The sequence below is a fragment of the Antechinus flavipes genome, chromosome 2 (genome assembly GCF_016432865.1).
Source record: "Antechinus flavipes isolate AdamAnt ecotype Samford, QLD, Australia chromosome 2, AdamAnt_v2, whole genome shotgun sequence".
Classification (NCBI taxonomy): Eukaryota; Metazoa; Chordata; class Mammalia; order Dasyuromorphia; family Dasyuridae; genus Antechinus; species Antechinus flavipes.
The window spans coordinates 451544329-451563342 of NC_067399.1; the positions used below are offsets into that span (position 1 = coordinate 451544329).

At 41.2% G+C, this 19014-nt stretch overlaps 1 protein-coding gene and 1 long non-coding RNA gene across 2 annotated transcripts; one reads left to right on the forward strand and one right to left on the reverse strand.

Annotated features, from left to right (window-relative positions):
* Positions 1-3765: 3765 nt before the first annotated feature.
* On the reverse strand, positions 3766-18989 carry POFUT1 (protein O-fucosyltransferase 1). The gene is made up of 7 exons (XM_051979405.1): positions 18749-18989; positions 17501-17622; positions 16509-16691; positions 15420-15532; positions 10130-10322; positions 8935-9177; positions 3766-4055 (listed from the first exon to the last, which is right to left on the reverse strand). The coding sequence occupies exons 1-7, from the start codon at positions 18861-18863 to the stop codon at positions 3867-3869; spliced, it is 1158 nt and encodes a 385-aa protein (XP_051835365.1). The 5' UTR covers positions 18864-18989; the 3' UTR covers positions 3766-3866.
* LOC127550468 (uncharacterized) lies at positions 4483-14902 on the forward strand. The gene is made up of 3 exons (XR_007950870.1): positions 4483-5302; positions 11625-11722; positions 13136-14902. It is a non-coding gene; the product is annotated as an uncharacterized LOC127550468 (long non-coding RNA).
* Positions 18990-19014: the final 25 nt, after the last annotated feature.

Below are 19014 nucleotides of genomic sequence, written 5' to 3' on the forward strand. Positions count from 1 at the left end.
CATAAGGGAATATGAGTAAAATTTACCTAAGAAGGCATGAGGTGTGGGGCAGGGATTGAATATAATTTGGATTGGTAGAGTGTGAAGAATTCTATGAGAGTGGGAGTGGCATAAAAATGACTATAAAACAATTAAAACTGTTGTGTGCTATATTTTGATTCCAAAGTCCTCAGGAGAAGTCCAGGCAGATTAACGTGGAATCTCACAATAAGACTGCTTTAGAAAGACAAGCATTTAGACTATACACATTTTGATATATAATATACTGGTGCACAAGTTGTCTCATCTGTGTCTGTGCTCTCACCATTGTGTGGATCACAATCAGACCATGTCTTCTTATCCAGTGAAATTCTTATCCAAATCCTTCCATCTTCTGATCCCAGGGAAGTTAATCACTTCTAAATGGTCTAGGCAACAGTCAGAAGCATCACCATTCCTCCAGGATCTCCCAGTCAGTACCATCCTTGAATCATTTTCATTTACACATAGACTGACAAATCTCATTTTCTACCTTTACACTCTAGAACAAGTCTTCTATTTACAAAGCCATCTCTTTAGTTCAGGACCTCATGACTTCTCACATGAACTATTGTAATTCTTGCCATTGGACTTGTCTATTGGTCTCAAGTCTCTCCTCATTCCAGAAATCCATCCTTTTTCATTCAGCTGCCAAGGTGATTTTTCTAAAACTAAGGACTACATCATCTCTTGATCAATGAGATTCAGAGGTTTCCTAAAACACTTTGGGATCCATTGCTCCTTATCTGTTTGGCATTTTAAAGTTTTCCATAATCTAGGCCCTTCCAGCTTTCCCATTATATTTGACTCTCCTTCATAAGGGGTATAATTCAGGCACAAAGGCCTATTTGATGTTTTTCAAACATACACTATAATTTAGGAATGCAGGTCTATTTGATGTTCTTCAAACTAAACATACCATATCGTTTCCATGCTTTTGCACTGGGTTTCCTGCATGCCTGGAATGTTTTGCCACTTCCTCCTGCTTCTTAAGTTTTCCTGGCTTCCTTTAAGAATTAGCTCAAACACCACCATCTTCAGAAAGCCTTCCCCTGTCCCACAGGTAGTAGCGTATCCCTCTCTGAGGTTACTTTCCACCTACTCTGTATTTTGTATGTATCTATGATTTATGACTCCCCTATTAGAATGTAACTTCTTTGAAGGTAGGGATTGATTTTGTCTTTTTCTTGCACAGGGCCTAAATATACTTTATATATAATAATAAGTATGCTTGTTGACTGATCTTTGTAGGAAGGGTGAAAACAAATATAAATAGAAATTTCCTCATCTGAGTTTCTTAAATTGATGAAATCAAAATTCTAGTCTCTATCACAATCTCTCCTTTCATAAATCTTCCCTAAAGGATCAAGGAGATAAAGGTTTTCCTCTTGGTCTTTTAATTTTCCATAAATTCCCTTAAACAACTCCTTAACCCCATTCCTCCTACACCATCAGTTCACTGCCTTTTCTACATGTCCTTGATATTTTTGGGTTTAAGTCATCCTTGTGATATGCTTCTGGTTACCTGTCTCCCTCCCTTATGATTTGATTTTAAACACAATCTCCTTACTTTACAACCACAGTGTATTTATCTCATTTTATTCTCAGAAAACCTATAAAGGGCAAAATTAGTGGACCTATTTTATAGCTAGAAGAAACAGGCCTAGAATTTAATTATTGTTCCATATCCAATACAACCAGTGCTGATTAAAATTCATCCATTGATGAATTGGAGAACACTAAATCTGGAGACCAAAGATCTGGGTTTGAATGTCTGCTAACCATGTGGCCTTCAAGTAATTTCATCTTTCTGGGTTTCATTTTGCCCATTTGTTAAGGGAAGATAATATAAACCTTGTCTTGCCTCCTTTGCAAGGGTATCATTGTGAGGAAAGAACTTTGTAAATCAAAAACCCTGAAGAAATGTGAGCTACACAATGACTAAACACATACTAAACTACACAAGCTTTAAGTTTGTTCTTGTGACTTTACTCTGGAGAAGCACATTTGGATAGAGCAGATGTTTGGACAGGAAGAGGTTGCTAGGTCTGTTTACTAGCTCATTAACCTGCCTGGCTGGCTGGGGACAGGAAGACAGTAGAGAGAAATGATCATTTGGCTAATTTACTCAAGACTTAAAAATGCATGGCTGTATTTTATTGAAAAAAAATGTACAAAATTCCTTTCCAGGGGATTTTCCTTAGTCAGGTCTCCTAAGGCCCCTTTGAAATTTAAGGGAATTTGAGCAGCACAAATGCATCTTCCTTCACAGACTAGCATCCTGAGGCAAGTCCCTTGATTGTGATCTCTACAACAAATCATTTCCACTTTATAATGGGAATTCAATTCCTCCTTAGAAGATGAATGTCAATGTCAAAACCAAAATGATGAGTGGCAAGCCTGGCTTCCTGTCAGGTCCCCTGTCTCTGAGACTGAATTGCCTCCACCAACGAGAAATAGAGGCAGAGGTGAACAGAATTAATCTTGTGTTGATATCTGTGAATTTTACAAGTCATCTAGAGAAAACTCCCACTCTTGGGCAGTGTGCAGGATGACTGTACAATGCCTTAGTCATAAAGAAGATGAGAGGGAATGACTTCCTGGAAGAAAATTGCCCAGGTCCTACAAAAGGGGTGGAAGCTAGAGGGAGGGAGAATGGCAAGGGCCACTTAAGATTGAGAAACCAGATCTAAAGGTTCTATCCAGTGACTGGGCCATTTGCATCTTGGTTCTCACAGCCCATCACCAAGGCCTCAGATCTCACTGCACAAAGGAAGGAAGGCAAGAAGGAAGAATAAAGTTTTGGTTGGTACTCGAGCCCAGAGGGAGTAAAAGCCATGGAAGCAAACTTTTTATACTGAGAGGTTCTATTAGAAATCAGCAATCTTTTCAAAGTGCTTGCTTATCTAAAATGGTCCTTCTGGAATATCAGTGCACATAGGCTCTCACAAGGAGAACTGTAAAAAGAAGGGATTAATGCAGAAAGGCAGGGGCAGTATAAGGAGATGGCAGGCAACCAAAGGGTCATCTTTGGCAATTATGGTTTAGGTTGCCAGCCCCTAGCCAACAAACCTGTCCCAGTTTCTCATTTGCCTGAACCATTAAGGCCACTTTAGGTCTCCACATGAATTAATTTCACTGTTATAAAAATAGCTACGTAGAGAGAAAAATCTAAGTTGGTCATATAAAACCAGAAAAGGTATAATCCAGATCTGCTACTTGGAGGATTACAGGGCTACGGTGGGAAGAGACCTTGGAAGTCACCTCTGCCAGTATTCTTCTTTTACACTTCGAATAAGGGAGGTCCAAAGTTGAAGTGATCCATTCAAGGTCATATATTTTGTAACTAGAAAAGCTAGTGCCCTTTGCACCACATTATGTTGCCAGTGGATGCTTAAAAAACCATGAGGGCCACTATATTTCAATGATGGAATGCCAATTAAACAGGGGTCCTTTGAAGAAACAGCAGGATATAGACAGGGAAGTATGCGAAAATAAGGAAGAGACAAGGTATTCCATTGTCTAATACTAAGGATTAACTCAGGAATTACCTAGAAATGGAACACAAAGGCAGCTCTAGTCTTAGAGGAAGCTCTTGCAATTTGAGGTATTCTGCTATCTGGTCCCCCAAAATTAAGTTGACTAGGCAGCTATATGCTGGAATTCAGGTGGGTTACAACCAGACACTAGACACAGACACCTCCTTCCCCCAATCCCTCCCTTCCCCCCACCCCCCACCCCCCCAGCACTTGTATGAAACAGGCTGGTGACTTGACCTCACTGTCTGGCCACAGGACACTGCCACCCCAAGATCCATGGCCCTGATTGCCAGGGGAGAGGACAGAAGATCAGAATTCATCCCGCAAATGTGGGGGATGGTCCATGCCAAAGAAGGAGGAGGACTGGCCCCGTAAGTCACGTTCCCTTTTCACAAAGGCAGTAAAGGAAGAGACACAATTGCCGATGAAGTGGTCTGCCTGACCAAGGATGTACAGGTCAATCTGTGCTACTTCAGGCTGCAGGCTCACCACCCTTACCTGCAGGGAGAAAAGAGGCAGAGCAGGTTAATCCAAAGGATTTCATTTCAACAGTTTAATTAACACTGACAAAGCACCTATCACACAGAGCACCTGCCTAGTGAGGAGAGAGATAATGAGTTTAAAATTCTGTCTATGACCTCATGGAGCTTACAATGTAGTGGGGGAATAAGACACAAACATAAAATACTGCTGTACACAGCACATCATAAGTGAAGGGTCTCTTAGCTCTGAATAACAGAACACAATTTCTGAACAATCACAACTACAGTAGCCTTAAAGACCAATGGTAAGCCGCATGCTGGGTATAAACAAGTACTATATAATTGAGAATGACTTGCACCAGGAAAACTGTGTGAAAGATCAATCGATTAATAAATAAATAATTATTAAACAACTTCTACATGTATGCAATTTAGGTGCCATTCTCAACTCTTCACCATATACAAAATAAACTATAACACAGGCCAAATAGGAAATAATTAGAAGAGGGAAAACATTAGAATGAAGGGGTGTTAGGGCTCGCTTCCTGTAGAAAGTGGGATTTTAATTAGGACTTAAAGGAAGTCAGAGGGGTCAATAGTCAGAGCAGAGGAGAAAAGTCTATTCCAAACATAAGAGACAGCTAGACAGAATACTGGGAGAATGAAGAGTCTTGTGCATGGCACAACCAGGAAGGCCAGCATCACTGGACCGAGGAGTATCTGTTGGGGAGGAGGTTGTAAGAAGATTGGGAAAGTAAGAGGGCCTTTGAATGCTCTTTGGATCAAGGTTTGTATTTGATCTTAGAGGCACTCAGAAGCCACTGGAGTTTACTGAATAGGGGTGGGTGACATAACCAAAACTGCATTTTAGTAAATGAATAGAGAGTGACCTGGAGTGGGGAGAGACCTGAGGCAGACACACCTCAGGTCATAGCAATAATCTAGGTGTAAGGTTTGCACAGGGTGGCAACTGTGTCTGAGAAGAGAAAGGAGAATATTTAAGGGCTGTTGCAAAGGAGAAACTGACAGGACTTAGCAACAGCTTGGATGCAGCTGGGAGAAAAAGTGAGGAATCCAGGAGTTTTGAATCTTAGAATCTAGGAGACATCAACAAGGCTGTGTTTGATCAGAAAAAGCCTCAGGCTGGTCATTTAATGAGAGTAGGAGAAGAGAAGGCAAATGCTTCATTGGCACCTACAAGATAGCACAAGAACAAATTCAGTAGACCTTCTGTGTAGACAAGTAATTCTTTAAACCACTGAGGTAAGAGCATGAAAAAGGCACAAGCCAAGTACTACCATAAAAAGTCTAAAAGAAGAAAAGCAAGGGGGGGGGGGAGGAGAGGGGGAAGAGTGGGTCAGAGAAGGTCTAATGGAGAAGGTTGCAATTAGGTTGGGCTTGAAAAGATGGGTCAAGAGGGAGAAGGACATTCTAGGCACAAGAAACATCAAGTGAAAGCCAGAGAGAATAAGGTGTAGCATAGGGGAGAAATAAGAGCAGTTAGACAAGACCAGATTGTAAAAGGAAGTAAAGAAAATGAAATAAATGTGGAAAGGTAAGGTTTGGCATGAAAATATGCACTAGTTTGGTGTAGAAATACATCAGACTCAACAGGGAAACAAGTGAGGCGGGGGAGGGTAGAGAGGGTAAGGGAGAAGATAATACTGAGGGAACAGTCACCAGCAAAACAAATTTCCTAATCCTGAAGGAAGGATTAAAAGGGGGGAAGGGAGAGGAAAGAACTAGAATCTAAAAGGTGCCTTAGCTTGCTTCTTAGACAACCGGGGAATGGCTAGGCAAACTGGATATGAATATAATAAGGCTACCATTACATTATAAGAAGTGATGAAGGAGACTATTTCAAAGAATCCTGAATTGTAAGAGCCAAACTAGAAGAATAATTCAAATATGGAAAACAACAATGTAGGCAAAGTCAGCTTTGAAAAACTTAAAAACTCTCCTTCAAACACTAATTAATCATATCTCTAGAGGACTTTTAATGAATTGTGTTACCAACCTCTTGACAGAGGGGAGTGACATAAGGTGGAGAGACACACATTTTTGGACATGATCATGGCTTATTTATTCCAAGAGTTATTTTTTTCTCCTTTTTTTTTTTTTACTTATGTTTAATGGGGAAGAGAACAGTAGGAAATTCAAACAATTAGGGAAGTTTTGAAAGTAACTTAAAGAATTTATTATGTGCTCTTAAAAAAGGCCAGAGGTGTGAAATGGAGACTCACAATTTCACAGAATGCTTTTTTCCCCTGTTCTCTTAGAATGTGCTGAAATACTCGTGTGTGTGTGTGTGTGTGTGTGTGTGTGTGTGTGTGTGTGTGTGTTTTCAGAATTTAAGAATAAATAAGAAAAGTTGAGATGGTCCCAGAATGTGAAAGGTCTTGAAAGTTAGGCTTCAATGAGAGTCAGATTTAACCATATTTTCTTTCTTAGGATCTGAGGTTATGAATGAAAATTTAAAAAGCCAAGAGGATAATATAAAGATCAAATTCCACCTCATACTTGGCACAAACAAGTTTTCAACCTTTTCCAGTACGACACACCCATGAACTTGCTAGTTCAGCCAGCATCTATATCTTTTTCCAATGCTAGCCTACTTCAGTTCCTCATACAACCCTCCTCCACTTCAGTCAGGTAAATCTCCTAAACATTCCTGAAGGAATTAGGCTTTGTTCCTGCCCCTACCTTCTCTTGCAACCTCTACATTTGTTGGAAATCTTCTCTCCCTCTTCATGCCTTTACAAATCATATCCTTACTTTCACACCCAGATCTAGTCCTAACTCCTTTAGAACAATAACAACTGCACATTTCTATGATTCTTTAAGGTTTACAAAAGGCTTTCCTCACAAATACCCCAGTGAGGTAAGTAAAACAAGTATTATTATTATCCCCATTTCACAGAGAGGAAATTTTCATGGGATTAGCACAAGATTAACACAGCTTCAAAGAGGCAGAGTTTGGATTGGAACTTTATTTTCCTGATTTCCAAGCCAAGGCTTTATGTAAAGCAATGTAGCCTGTAGCTATAGGCTTGACTGCCTATACAAGCTCATTTAAAAATGTTTAGTGAAGTTTTTGGTTTTTATATTACTACCATTTTCAAAATTCTTCTTTTTCTCATAAAACCTTCCCTTAAACAAAGAAAAACAACTAGGAAAAATTGAACACAGTGACCATGTCAACATTTTACATCTGTCATCTCCCATATTTCTACGAAGAGAACTGTGTTTCATTCCTGACTTATGAAATCTTAATCTATTGTATAATACAAATCTCGTACTAATCTGGCTGCTGGTTCTGCTTAAATTAGCACTTTGGTGGATGTTTGGAAAAATTTCTTTCCCTTCTTATAAGACTATCTGCTCCATGAGGTAAGGCTTTTGTTGTTTATGAGGCAGGGATAGAAAGTCAGCATGAGCTAATGAAAACACTGGTTTGGAGTCGTCATACTACTTAGTGGCATACTTGGAATTTGAACCATGGTCTTATGACTACATGGGACAGCTAGGTGGCTCAGTGGCCAAAACACAGGACCTGAGTCTAGAAGGCATGATTTCAAATCTGGCCTCAGACACTAGATGGGTGATGTTGGGCAAACCTAGTTTGTCTCAGTTTTCTGATCTGTAAAATGAGTTGGAGAAGGAAATGACAAACCATTCCAGTATCTTTGTCAAGAAAAGCCCAAATGAAGTCATGAAAATTTGGACAAGACTGAAGTAACTGAATAAAGGCACCTTATAACTACAAATCTGGTGTCTTTCTACTATTCCTATGTTGTCTTAAGAAAAAAATAAGTCTATATGCTCTAAAAAAGTGACAAATCCACCACTTCTGCAACATATTCATTAGTAATAGGAGATAAGGGAATAAGACAGAACATAGAGCTTCCAAATTTTCTTTGGAGTGACACCAATAGCCTTGATCTAGGGACAGAGAAAGAAGGCCAGTCTGGTAAAGCTTATCAAATACTTTTCTCACCATTATTCTAAAAGGCTGGATGGTGTAGCAATTATTTTTCCCATGTTACACAGGAGGAAAATGAGGCTCCAAGGTATTAAGTGACTTGCCTGAGATCACAGAGGTTCATGGTGTTAAAGCCAGGAATTCTTAATCAGAATTTAAACAGCATCTAGCACACAGGAATCACTTCACGAATGTTTGTCAATTGATTCATTGATTATACCAGATTTGAACTCCTAATTACAATATTTTTTTTCCATTATATGACACTGTTTCTCCATCTCTCTCTTTCTTTTTTGCTGAGGCAATTGGGGTTAAGTGACTTGCACAGGATCAAACAGCTAGGAAGTACTAAGTGTCTGAGACCATATTTGAACTCAGGTCCTCCTGACTTCAGGGCTGGTGCTCTATCCACTGCGCCACCTAGCTGTCCCTCCATCTCTTTCTTATATAAGAAACTACAGCCGCTGACTTGTGAGGAAAGATAGGATTTACACATATGGAAACAATTAGAACATTACAATGAGAGAATCCAGGAAAAGCGCAATAAACAAACCCTCTTGGTGGTCAGAGAGAGAGAGAGAAAGAAAGAGGGAGAGGATTAACGATGACTGTAGTTAGTCATTATCAATCAGAGCCCTGCCTGGCCCTTAGTAAGCAGGTGGAGAAAAGAACAAACAAAGGAATGAAGGGCCAGGAAAAGCAAGAAGCAGCAGCAATGGCAGGCAGACCAGTTAAATGTGGCATAAATTGCCAATCCCTAAGGAACTAGATTAGCCTTTTTCTTGTCAGCTTGCCTCCCTCCCTCAAGTGCCTCAGTTCTATATGAAGCACTGGGAAGGCAGGCAAAGAGCAATCTCAGCTTAATCTCTGGTCAGGTTCTAATACTGCATCCCTTCTTTCCCGGAGAGCTTACCTTTCCTTTGAACAGCTGCTGAATTTCAGAGACATAGCTTTCTGAGTCTGTGGCAATGTAAATGGATTGGGCTTTTACTGTCTTCACCCAAAGCCTCAGGGCCCGTTTGATCTCCTTCAGATCTGGCAGGCACATGACCATGGTGAGAGGCGCAGCAGTGTTGCGGTTGTAGCCTACACATTGGGGTGAAGCCATGAAAAAGGAGTTGGCTGTCCCATCCTTCAGCATACTACAGGCATTTTTCTAAATGGGCAAGATGTGAGGAAAGTCAGGAAGTACAATGAAAAGAAAGGATTAAAGAGACATCACTTTCCTTCTGAAGACCTCTTTTCCGAACAATAAAAAAAAAAAAAATCAAAGAAAATGCAAAATTCAAACTCAAAAATTTACATTTTTATAGGGGAAAAACAACACAATAAATAATAAGAATATATCTTCCTATGGGTTTCTTGAACTCTTCCCTGTGGAGTTTCTGAATATATTTGGTCAGTTTTTATGCTCTCAGGGACACCTCAGGATTTGCGTATCCTTCACTGCTTCTTCTATGTAAGTTTGCTCGGGGGTCTTTGTGATACAGATACTCTTGGATTCTCCACGATAGGGAGGCCAGTGGGGCACTAGCTTTGCCAAACTGGAAAGACTAAGCACCAGGACCATGTATCTATTAGCCGTGGACTAGCTCCCTTAATCTCAAACAAGCTTATCCGCAGAGATCTGGCCCCAAGCATTCATTCAACTGCTTGATTTGGCAAAAAGGAGTTATAATCTGGTATTGTTATGATATTGAGAGCATCTACATGGGCAGTATCATGGCTCCTTAATATGATTTTTAAAAAAAGTATCCTACCCCAGTCTCTAAGAACTTGTCTTTCACAATAGTCCACAAGCTAGCACAAGGGAGGGAGGGTCAAGACTCTTATTTTTCCCTCCATCACTGGCCTGCTGCCTGACCTGGGGGGATATCACATGCAAGACCTCTCATTGCCTCAGTCTATCCATCTGTAAAACAGGGAGAAAAATGATGACTGTTAGATCACAACTGAACAGTATCTGTTGAAAGGGAATCTAGCAGGAGAATGGTAGCAAACTATAGGCGCCCCCCTTCCTTCCCCACCCCCACCCCCCATCATGATATTCCTGCAATTGCACAAAGCTTGTAAGCATGGAAAGATCCCTAAATAAGTAGAAAAGTTACCCAGTCAGAGCCAATTCGGAGATGAACCCCAATGTAAGGCCTGATGAGATGAGACTGGATCTGGGCCTCCCCCTTCTGCGTCATGTCGTCTGACCATACCATGTACTTCTGCAGGGCTCTGTGTTCTTCCAACACTGGAAACTGAGCGGGAGCGCCAGGGAGGGCAAGCACTGGGTGCTTATCTGGGGGAAACCTAGGAGGAGAAGAGCACAGGCCCAGTCACAGACCCAGCCATTTCAAGGGAGAGGGATGGAGGGAAAAGGCATGAGCCTACAGCCTACCCCCACAGGAAATGGATGAAGTTGCACCATGACCTCGGACCAGCTGAAAAGTCGCACCACATGCAACAAGCACAAGAGATTTTGAAATCCCAACGAACTGATAAGAATGCTAGGTGCAGAGCTCAAAGCGTTATTGTCTGTGGTTTGGAATTTACAATCCTGTCTGCTTGTTTTATAATTAAAAATTTACAGTGGAGTCTTCTAACCTTGTGAATGTCATGTTGGCTCCCAACCTGTGGTGCTGTAATTCACTCCTGGGTGTGGCACAGCACAGAGCTTTGGGCCTTAGATTCAGCAAATAATGAACATACTTCAGTTGCAGGGACAAGTAAATGGCTGCCTTTAGAGAAGAAATGGATTTTGTTCAGGGTCTTATGGCTATGTCAAACAAATCTATGATCATTTTTCAGCTAAGTCTACCTTTAATTTGGAAAGATTGATAAAAAAAAAATATTCCTAAGAAGGCTAGATTGATTTCTTGGAGATTTTCAAAATTAAAAGAGAACTATTTCCTTCTTCTGTCAAATTAAATTCATTTGCAAGCACTAGAAGCAGTGGGGATGTCCCAAAGGACCAAGTATAAAATCACTAACTCTGTCTTGGATATCTCTAAAAGAGGCCTGATTCTGACATTTCTAAAATCCCAGAAATCAGAATCTCAGAGCTGAAAGATTTTTAAAACAGTGTCAGAGTTGGGAAGATCTTGGAAGTCATCTACTTCTCTTTTCATGTAAGTAAACAAATTTTGTAAATTCCATGCTCTAATTAGAGCTGGAATAATTCACCTGCTAGCAGGATCAGGCCCAGAAACTATGGAGATAAAATAATCAAACAATGTGGAGGTCCACTGTCTTGTAAAAAATGTTAAGTTCATTCTCTTTTTGTTTAGGAAAAAGTCATCTAGAAGAGATTGATCAAGTTGATTTTTCTGATATGGATGAAAAGTTGCTTTTTTGAGAAGCAAGCCTGAATAACCACCATGAGACCCATGGTCTTTCTTTATTTGCCCCAGCCCTGAACTACTGTGGTCATTTTACAAGTATTTCTGGAACCTTTTATCACAGGCAACCATGAATGGCATTCTCCCTTCTCTCTAATCCTTGCAGTACCTCTCACCCAACAGCTACATTATTATTTTAAACAATACAATGACATATTTAAACAGTATTTTACAGTTTGTAAAATTCTTTCCTTGAAACTACTCAATTTTGTAGAAGAGGACACTGATGCTCAGAGAAGAAGGCAAGGAGGAGGAGGAAGAAGAGAAGAAATAGGAAAAGAGGAGAAAAAAGAGGAGGAAGAGGAAGCAGAGGTATAACTCACATTTCCTTTTTTGTTGTTGTTCAAGGCAATCAAGGTTAAATGACCTGCCTGGGGTCACACAAGCTAGCGAGTGTGACCTGATGTCTTCAGACCACATGTCTGAAGTCCCATTTGACTCTGGGGCTAGTGCTCTAACCACTACACAACCTACCTGTCCCCCCACTTCCAAAATTGTGAAACTCACACTTCTCACTCACAAATGAATAACTCACATTTCTATAGTTCTTTTGAAGCCTGAAAAGGTAAAATAACTTGCCCATAGTTCATACCTAAATAAAAGGCAAAGCCAGAACTTACACTTCTAACTTCTGGAGTTTTATAATCTTCAGTCTTTCAGACCTCATGACACATTATCATCATCATAAACTCTTCCAACTTTACCCCTACAAATGTATTTGCTGACCTCTTTCTCAAATTCCATGCCCACTGTGGATCCTCAGAATAGCTCCTCTTCCAAAAGGTTATTTTTTGTCTTGAAAAGGCATCCATCTACCTGTCTGTGTCTATTTAAGAAGAATATAAGTACACACACACACACACACACACACACACACACAGCCATTTATGTATACACACACACAGCACAGACTCCCTCAGTACTATTGGGGCCATGAGGCTGAAGGCATCAAACCACTGGGGGGAAAAAACAAAACCCCATTTGACTATGTAAATCCAAGGGGTAAATGTGGAATGATGAAACTGTTTAAAAGCACATGCACGCACATGCTTGTGCACACACACACACACACACACACACACACACACACACACACACCAGAATCTACATATCTAAGTGAGCTCTTTGCCTCAAAGCAAACCTTCTAGGAAGTCAGGTTTTTTTTTTTTTTTTTAAACAAGGTTCATGATGTATCAGCATTCTCTTTTCAAAGAGAAAATGGCTTTCAGGCATCCCTCAAATTGGTTAAGATGAAGGAAAAGATAATGTTAAATGTTGGAGGGATGTGGGAAACTGGGACACTGATGTATTGTTGGTGGAATTGTGAAATGATCTACCCACTCTAGAGAACAATTTGGAACTACAGCCAAAGGGCCATCAAACTGTATATATCGTTTAACCTAGCAGTGTCACTACTGGGACTCTACTACTCTGTGATCCAGAGAAATCATAAAAGAGAGAAAAGAACCCACATACACAAAAATACTTGTAGCAGCTTTTTTTGTGGTGGCAAAGAATTGGAAAATGAGTAGATGTCCATCAATAGGGGAAGTTATGGTATATGAAAGTGATAGAATATTATTATTCTATAAAACATGATGAATAGGCTAGTTTTAGAAAGGCCTGGGAAGAATTACATAAAGTAATGCTGAGTGAAACAAGCATTTTACACAGCAACATTAAGATTGTAGGATGATCAACTATAATGGACTTGCTTCTTTTCAGTGGTTCGATGATCTAAGGCAATCCTAATAAACTTTGGATGGAAACTGCCATTGAAATACAAAGAAAGAACTATGGAGACTGACTGTAAATCAACACATTGCTATGTTCACTTCCCCCTCCCCCCCCCCCCCACTTGTGGTTTTTCCTTTTTGTTCTGATTTTTCTGTCTGAACATGATTCATTAAAAAAAAAAAATGTAAAGAAATGAAAGAAAATGGCCTTTAGGGCCTGTGGCAGGCTTCTTTGGAATCTCCTCAATAAAGCAAATCCTGGAGAGGAGAGGGGAAAAGTGGGGGAAAATAAGGGGAGACAGAGGGAGAGATCCATGTGCTTAAGACCAACTCACTACCTTTTTGTAAATGTTCAAGAGCCATATAGAGTTGAGTCCTGAAAAAGAGATAATGATCTTGTACAGAAATTTAGTCTGGATCAGAAATGAAGTAAGATGATAAAATAATAAGACTTTTTTGCTATGGGGGTTACCCATGGACCTGCCCCAAAGTCTACTCCCAAAGAGGAGCTCAGGCTAATGAGCAGTGGTACTTTTGAAGAATAAAAATGCATCTGTATACCAGCTCCAGAGTTTACTAGCTATATGAGTATGAGCTCTATACAAACTCTCTTTGTTTCAGTTTATTTACCTGCAAAATAGAAATGATACTTGCACAACCCAGCTCACAGGGCTATGAGGAAAATACTTCATAAACCTTAAAGCTCTCTATAAATATGAGTGATTATTATAAGTTTTGATGTTTATTAAAAAAGAAATAAAAACCAGTTCAAACATCTGTCTTTTAGGAGCCATGATTTCACTGATACAGGTACTCTCAAGATTGCCTACCTCTACCCCTCTCATCCTTCATAATGTTTATAAGGTGCTGTGTTGGAAGCCAGCTTTCCAACATTGAACCTCTTTAATTTAGTATGGCTGGTCTCAGACCACAGACACATAGCCAAGTACTGGGCTCTTATCCTTAGTCTTTCCAGCTTGGAAAGACATGGAGTACTTGTGCTTCATGGGGAAGGCTTGAGGAATCCAAGCCTCTCACTATATCTTCATATCATAATGAAGTAGCAGGGGATTTTAGGGGGATATCTCTTCACTTAACACCAAAAAAGTAGGAGGTTTCATAGTCGCATGTTTCTCTGCCTCAGTTTGCATTTTGTTGGGTAAACTGCTGTGTCCATTTGAATCAAAAGCATTAGTTTAAGAACAGAGTTAGTAGTTTAAGAATTGTGCTCCCTGGTAGTTTGATGGTACAGAGGTTAGAACACTGGCCCTGGAGTCAGGAGAACCTGAGTTCAAATATAGTCTCAGACACTTAACATTCATGAGCTTCGTGACCCTGAACAAGTCACTTAACCCTAATTCTCTCTCACATAAAAAAAACAAAACAAAACAAAACAAAACAAAACAAAAGAAAAGAAAAAAGAAAAATTATTGGCTCCTACCTGTGCCAAATGATATTTCTGCTCTGACTCTCCCAAATCTTTCTACCCTTCATGACCCAACACCAGGTTAATTTTCTCCATGAAGATTTTCCTAAGATTATTAGATATCTTGATCCTTCTTTCATCTGCCCTTGCAACATTTATTATCTTTACTACCATGAGGCTTTTAGCTCCAACCACTTTAGATTATTCTAAGTTTTCCTTCCCTAACTCAAATATAAAGTCCTTGGAATCTGGAACCATGATGTCTTATACTTTTCTGTCTCTCTCAGCACCTAGTATGTAACACATAGTAAAAAGCATTCAATAAATACCTGTCTGTTCACTTAACCTACTTTTTTCTAAACAATATCATATGGCAGAGAACACTTATTAATTATACTGTATCTGATAATTATCAGGATGATATAGTTTTCTTAGCTGAGACTGAAATTTTTTTCCTCATGTAAAAACAACTTCCAATTTTAACTCTGAAGAGGAAGGTTAACTGGCAAATAATTCTCATTCCTTGACCAGGAACCCTAGATTCACATGATCATGAAATGTTCATTTTATGACAGTCTTTATCAGGGGATAAACTATTGCTCAACCCCACAGTAGGTCAATGTCCTGTGGTGTTAGGCTGTGAAATGGGAACAGATCAGACAGCAGATACTTTCTGGACACTGGCCCTGTGCTATGTAACAAGTGAGATACACTGGCTACCCCTTCAATCCCAAGTAACTGCATGTTATAGATTAGAATTGTGAGGCAGAACTAGGCTCTGGCCAGCTACTGACCTCCACCTCTAATTGCCCCACCCCCTTTCCACTCCCACCCCCTCTTTTAGTACCTTTGGATCCAATGGTCCTTGTAGGAAGAGCTGAAGGCAATGCCACCAAAAAGTTCTGATCTATTGAAACTGACATTGAACTGATCCCAGAATGGGCCAAAGGGATTCCCTTCCTGAAAAATAACATATTTAGTCAGTTGTTGGGATGGGCAGAAGCTGGGCACTAATCAGACAAATGGAGCTGGGTTGTGAAAAGAAAAGAAATAGAGAGGGCTCTATGGAGATGTCAAGAGATCTAATTCCAGGTGACAACAAACGTCTGAATGGCCTCAATAAAAGTAAGTAAATACAAAGCATATATAATGTCATGCAAAATAATTTCAAATGGAAGCAAATGGGAATTGGGGTAAGGAGGGGGAATCAGAAAAGACCTCATATAGGAAATAGCACCTAATCTGTACTCTCAAGGAATGTATTCCAGATACAAGGAGGGAAGAATCTGAGCAAAGGCATGGAAACACTGTGAATGGGGACTTCAGGTCAGTTTGACTGGCAAGAGAAGTGTACAAAGCCTTTATTTATCATTAAAAATTCTGAGAAGCATCATATTGCTCACTTCTATAGCTTCACAATTTCCAAAAGGCAATACAAACTGATCTGCCTAAATAAACATTTTTATCAAATACCTACTGTAAGGAATCAGATTGGATCTGAGCCCTGGACTTGAATGACTCCTAATCATTACAGGCATTTGCAGTCAACACAATCACAAAATGTTGGAACTGGAAGGGATCATTATGGATCATTTAATCCAATTCCCTCATTTTATAGAAGTAGCTCCAGAGGTTCAGAGAGAATGGATGACATCTAATGTCAAGCAGTAAATTAGTGGCAGAAGTAGGCCTGAGACCTAGATTTCCTGACCACCTGTTCAGTATCCTTCCCACCACATGAAATATGGCAACATTGCTTCATGTTAGATGATAGGGGATCAGCAGAAAGAATATTCCTTTTAGCTACCTTTACATACATAGCTGAAAAAAAAAAAAAAGCAGGAAGGAAGACTTCACAAAAGAAATGCAGGTAGAAAGTACAGCAGGTTTCAGGTATGGACAAAGAGAGTGAAGGCCAAAGCTTCCAAGGACCCACCTTCATAGGGCAGGTCTTCTTGTCAGCACTCCGCTGGGCTGCAACATCAAAGCAGTAGGCTACTCGATTCTCAGGAGGCCAGTAGATTGGGGCCAACTTCTCCATGAATTTTTCCAAGCTAATGACCCGATGATATTCTTTGAGTGGATCTAACTTGAAGTAGGTCTCATAGGACACATGCAGCTATAAGGATGGAGAGAGAGACAAAAAGATTATGGAAAAGAGAAGTGGGACAAATAAAAAGAAGGAAGAGAGAGAGAGAGAGGGAGAGAGAGAGAGAGAGAGAGAGAGAGAGAGAGAGAGAGAGAGAGAGAGAGAGAGGAGAAGATATATGAAAAAAAAAGAAATAACAGAAAAAATAAAGAATGGGGGGAAAGTGGGGAGAGGGAAAGTAAGAGGAGAAAATGAAGATGGGAGAGGAGTGTATTGGCAGTCACTTTGACTCCTGTCTTAGGAAAGAAGGACTCTTTTCTGACCACCTTTGTCCTTGAGTAGGTGTCACCTCTTAGAGAAAAATGAAAACCAGCCATTGCTATGTCTATGTTTATAGGCACTGCTAGCCTATGTCCAAGTGAACTCATTAAAAATATAGTGCTGGTGAACCAGAGGCCATGAGGTTGAACTTAACATAAACTGGCTAAGCTCTGCCTTGGCTCAAGATCACAGACTAAACTCCTAATGCCATTTTACCTTTGCAGCATATGTCAGAAGTAAGCTGAGGTGACAATGAGAAAAGTTCAGTGCAACCCATTTTTACTATACAAGAAACAGATCCAAACACACTTTCTGCAGACAGAAGAAGATATCAGGAACAAGAACACTGTTTGCAATTCCTGGGGTGGGCCCAAGCAGTCATTTTACTAGCAATAACTTAGGGTACTTTCAAAAAGCCACAATTCATTGATAGCATCTCACAATCCATTGTGAAATTTGTAAATTCCCTCAAAATCTTGAATGGCAGGGTTAAGGCTGAGGCACAGACTAGGACTCACATTGGTGTATGGAGGCTTGTGATGTTGGTATTCAATCCAAGGTGGGACAGCCAGAGTCCGGTTCAGTAGCTTTGCAAATGCCAAGGAGCCCAAGAAATGATCTGCCTGGTTCCCAAATCTCCCTAGAAACATGAATAAGCCAGGTTGAGAGGGAGCCATGAGGCACTAATTGAAGCAGTTCAGGCATGCACACAAAAAGTACTTAATGTTTGTGGAATCACTGTGAGCTAAATAGATTAAAAAAACCAGAAGGAACTTTAAGCAAGCATTTCTCATTCCCTTAATTTATAAATGGGGAAACTGAGGCCCAGAGAAGTGAAACTTGTTTAAAGTCATAGTAATAAGTAGCAAGACTAGATTTTGAATTTGGATCTTTTGATTCTAAATCCAGTTATCTTTCCACTAGATCTGATTTTCAGCTGGCAAAAGTTTTAACCTTTATGGCAGGAGAGAAGACAAGAAAATACTTAATTAAGAAATGTATAGTTACTTCATGGCTTTGGAAGCCTAGCATTCTACTTGGAGGTTTGCCATTGACCCACTGTGTGACTTTGATCGTTATTTCCTCTCCTGCGTCTCAGTTTTCAGCAAAATGGAGGGACAGGGGTTAAAGTCCCTTCCAATTTAAAGAGTCTCGAAGTCTTAATTTCCTGGCCATTGCTCTACAGGAGAGGCCAAGGGTCCAAGGAAGATCCCTGGTCTGTTTTCCGGGGAGGAGAGGATTGGAGCTCTGAAACAGAGAAGGCATTCCTAGCTGGTGCAGAAGAGCAGGTGGGACAGCATCACCTGCAATGTCTGCCCAGTTTGGGCACCACTCCTTGGGTGGCCCGTCTGGGGCGATGGTTGAAGGGAGCTTCTGCATAGATCGGTCAGGTTCCCCCCTTTCCTTCCCCTCCTTCCCCCCCGGGGGGAGCTGAAATAGACGAATCGGGCTGGGACAGGAGGGCTCTCTTCTCCTCATTCCCCCTCCACCCCCACCTCGGGCACCAGAGTGAACTAGTCCGGGGCCACAGGGCAGGTTTCTCCTGAGGCCACAGTGGACTGGTCCAGTCCCCGGATAGACTCTGCCTAGATTTGAAGTAAACCAATCTAGCTGGGGGGTAAGGGGGAGGCACCACAGAGAAGCTCCCCCCATCCCAGCTGAGTGGATTGGTCTGAGGCCAAGCTCTACATCCCGGGTCTCGTGCCTTTGATCGCAGGACGGCCGGGAGGAGCCCAGCAGAGGGCGCCCGGCCTGGGAGGCCTTACCCATGCAGGGGCAGTAGAGCAAGTAGCCGGCGGGGTCCCAGGAGTGGGTCAGAACCCGCGTGGGCAGCAGGAGCCCGAGCAAGGGCAGGAGGAGTGCCCACGCCGCGGTGACCATGTCTGCCCACGGCTGTAGGCTACCGGCCCGCCCGTCGCGCTCCCACCAGGCTTCGCGCGCGGGCCCGCCCGTGCCCTTCTATCGCCCGACGCGACCATAGAGAGCTCGCGGCACCGCCCCCGCTCCTCCCCCCCTCCCCTCGGCGGCCCGA

What these genes read in the sequence shown, in the direction of transcription:
- POFUT1 (XM_051979405.1), bottom strand. Translation starts at nt 18,863, where the DNA reads ATGGTCACCGCGGCGTGGGCACTCCTCCTGCCCTTGCTCGGGCTCCTG. An exon ending in AAGGACCATTGGATCCAAAG is followed by an intron (nt 10,323 to 15,419) that starts GTACTAAAAGAG and finishes TTCTCCTCCTAG; the next exon opens with GTTTCCCCCAGATAAGCACC. An exon ending in AGCAGCTGTTCAAAGGAAAG is followed by an intron (nt 4,056 to 8,934) that starts GTAAGCTCTCCG and finishes TTCTCCCTGCAG; the next exon opens with GTAAGGGTGGTGAGCCTGCA.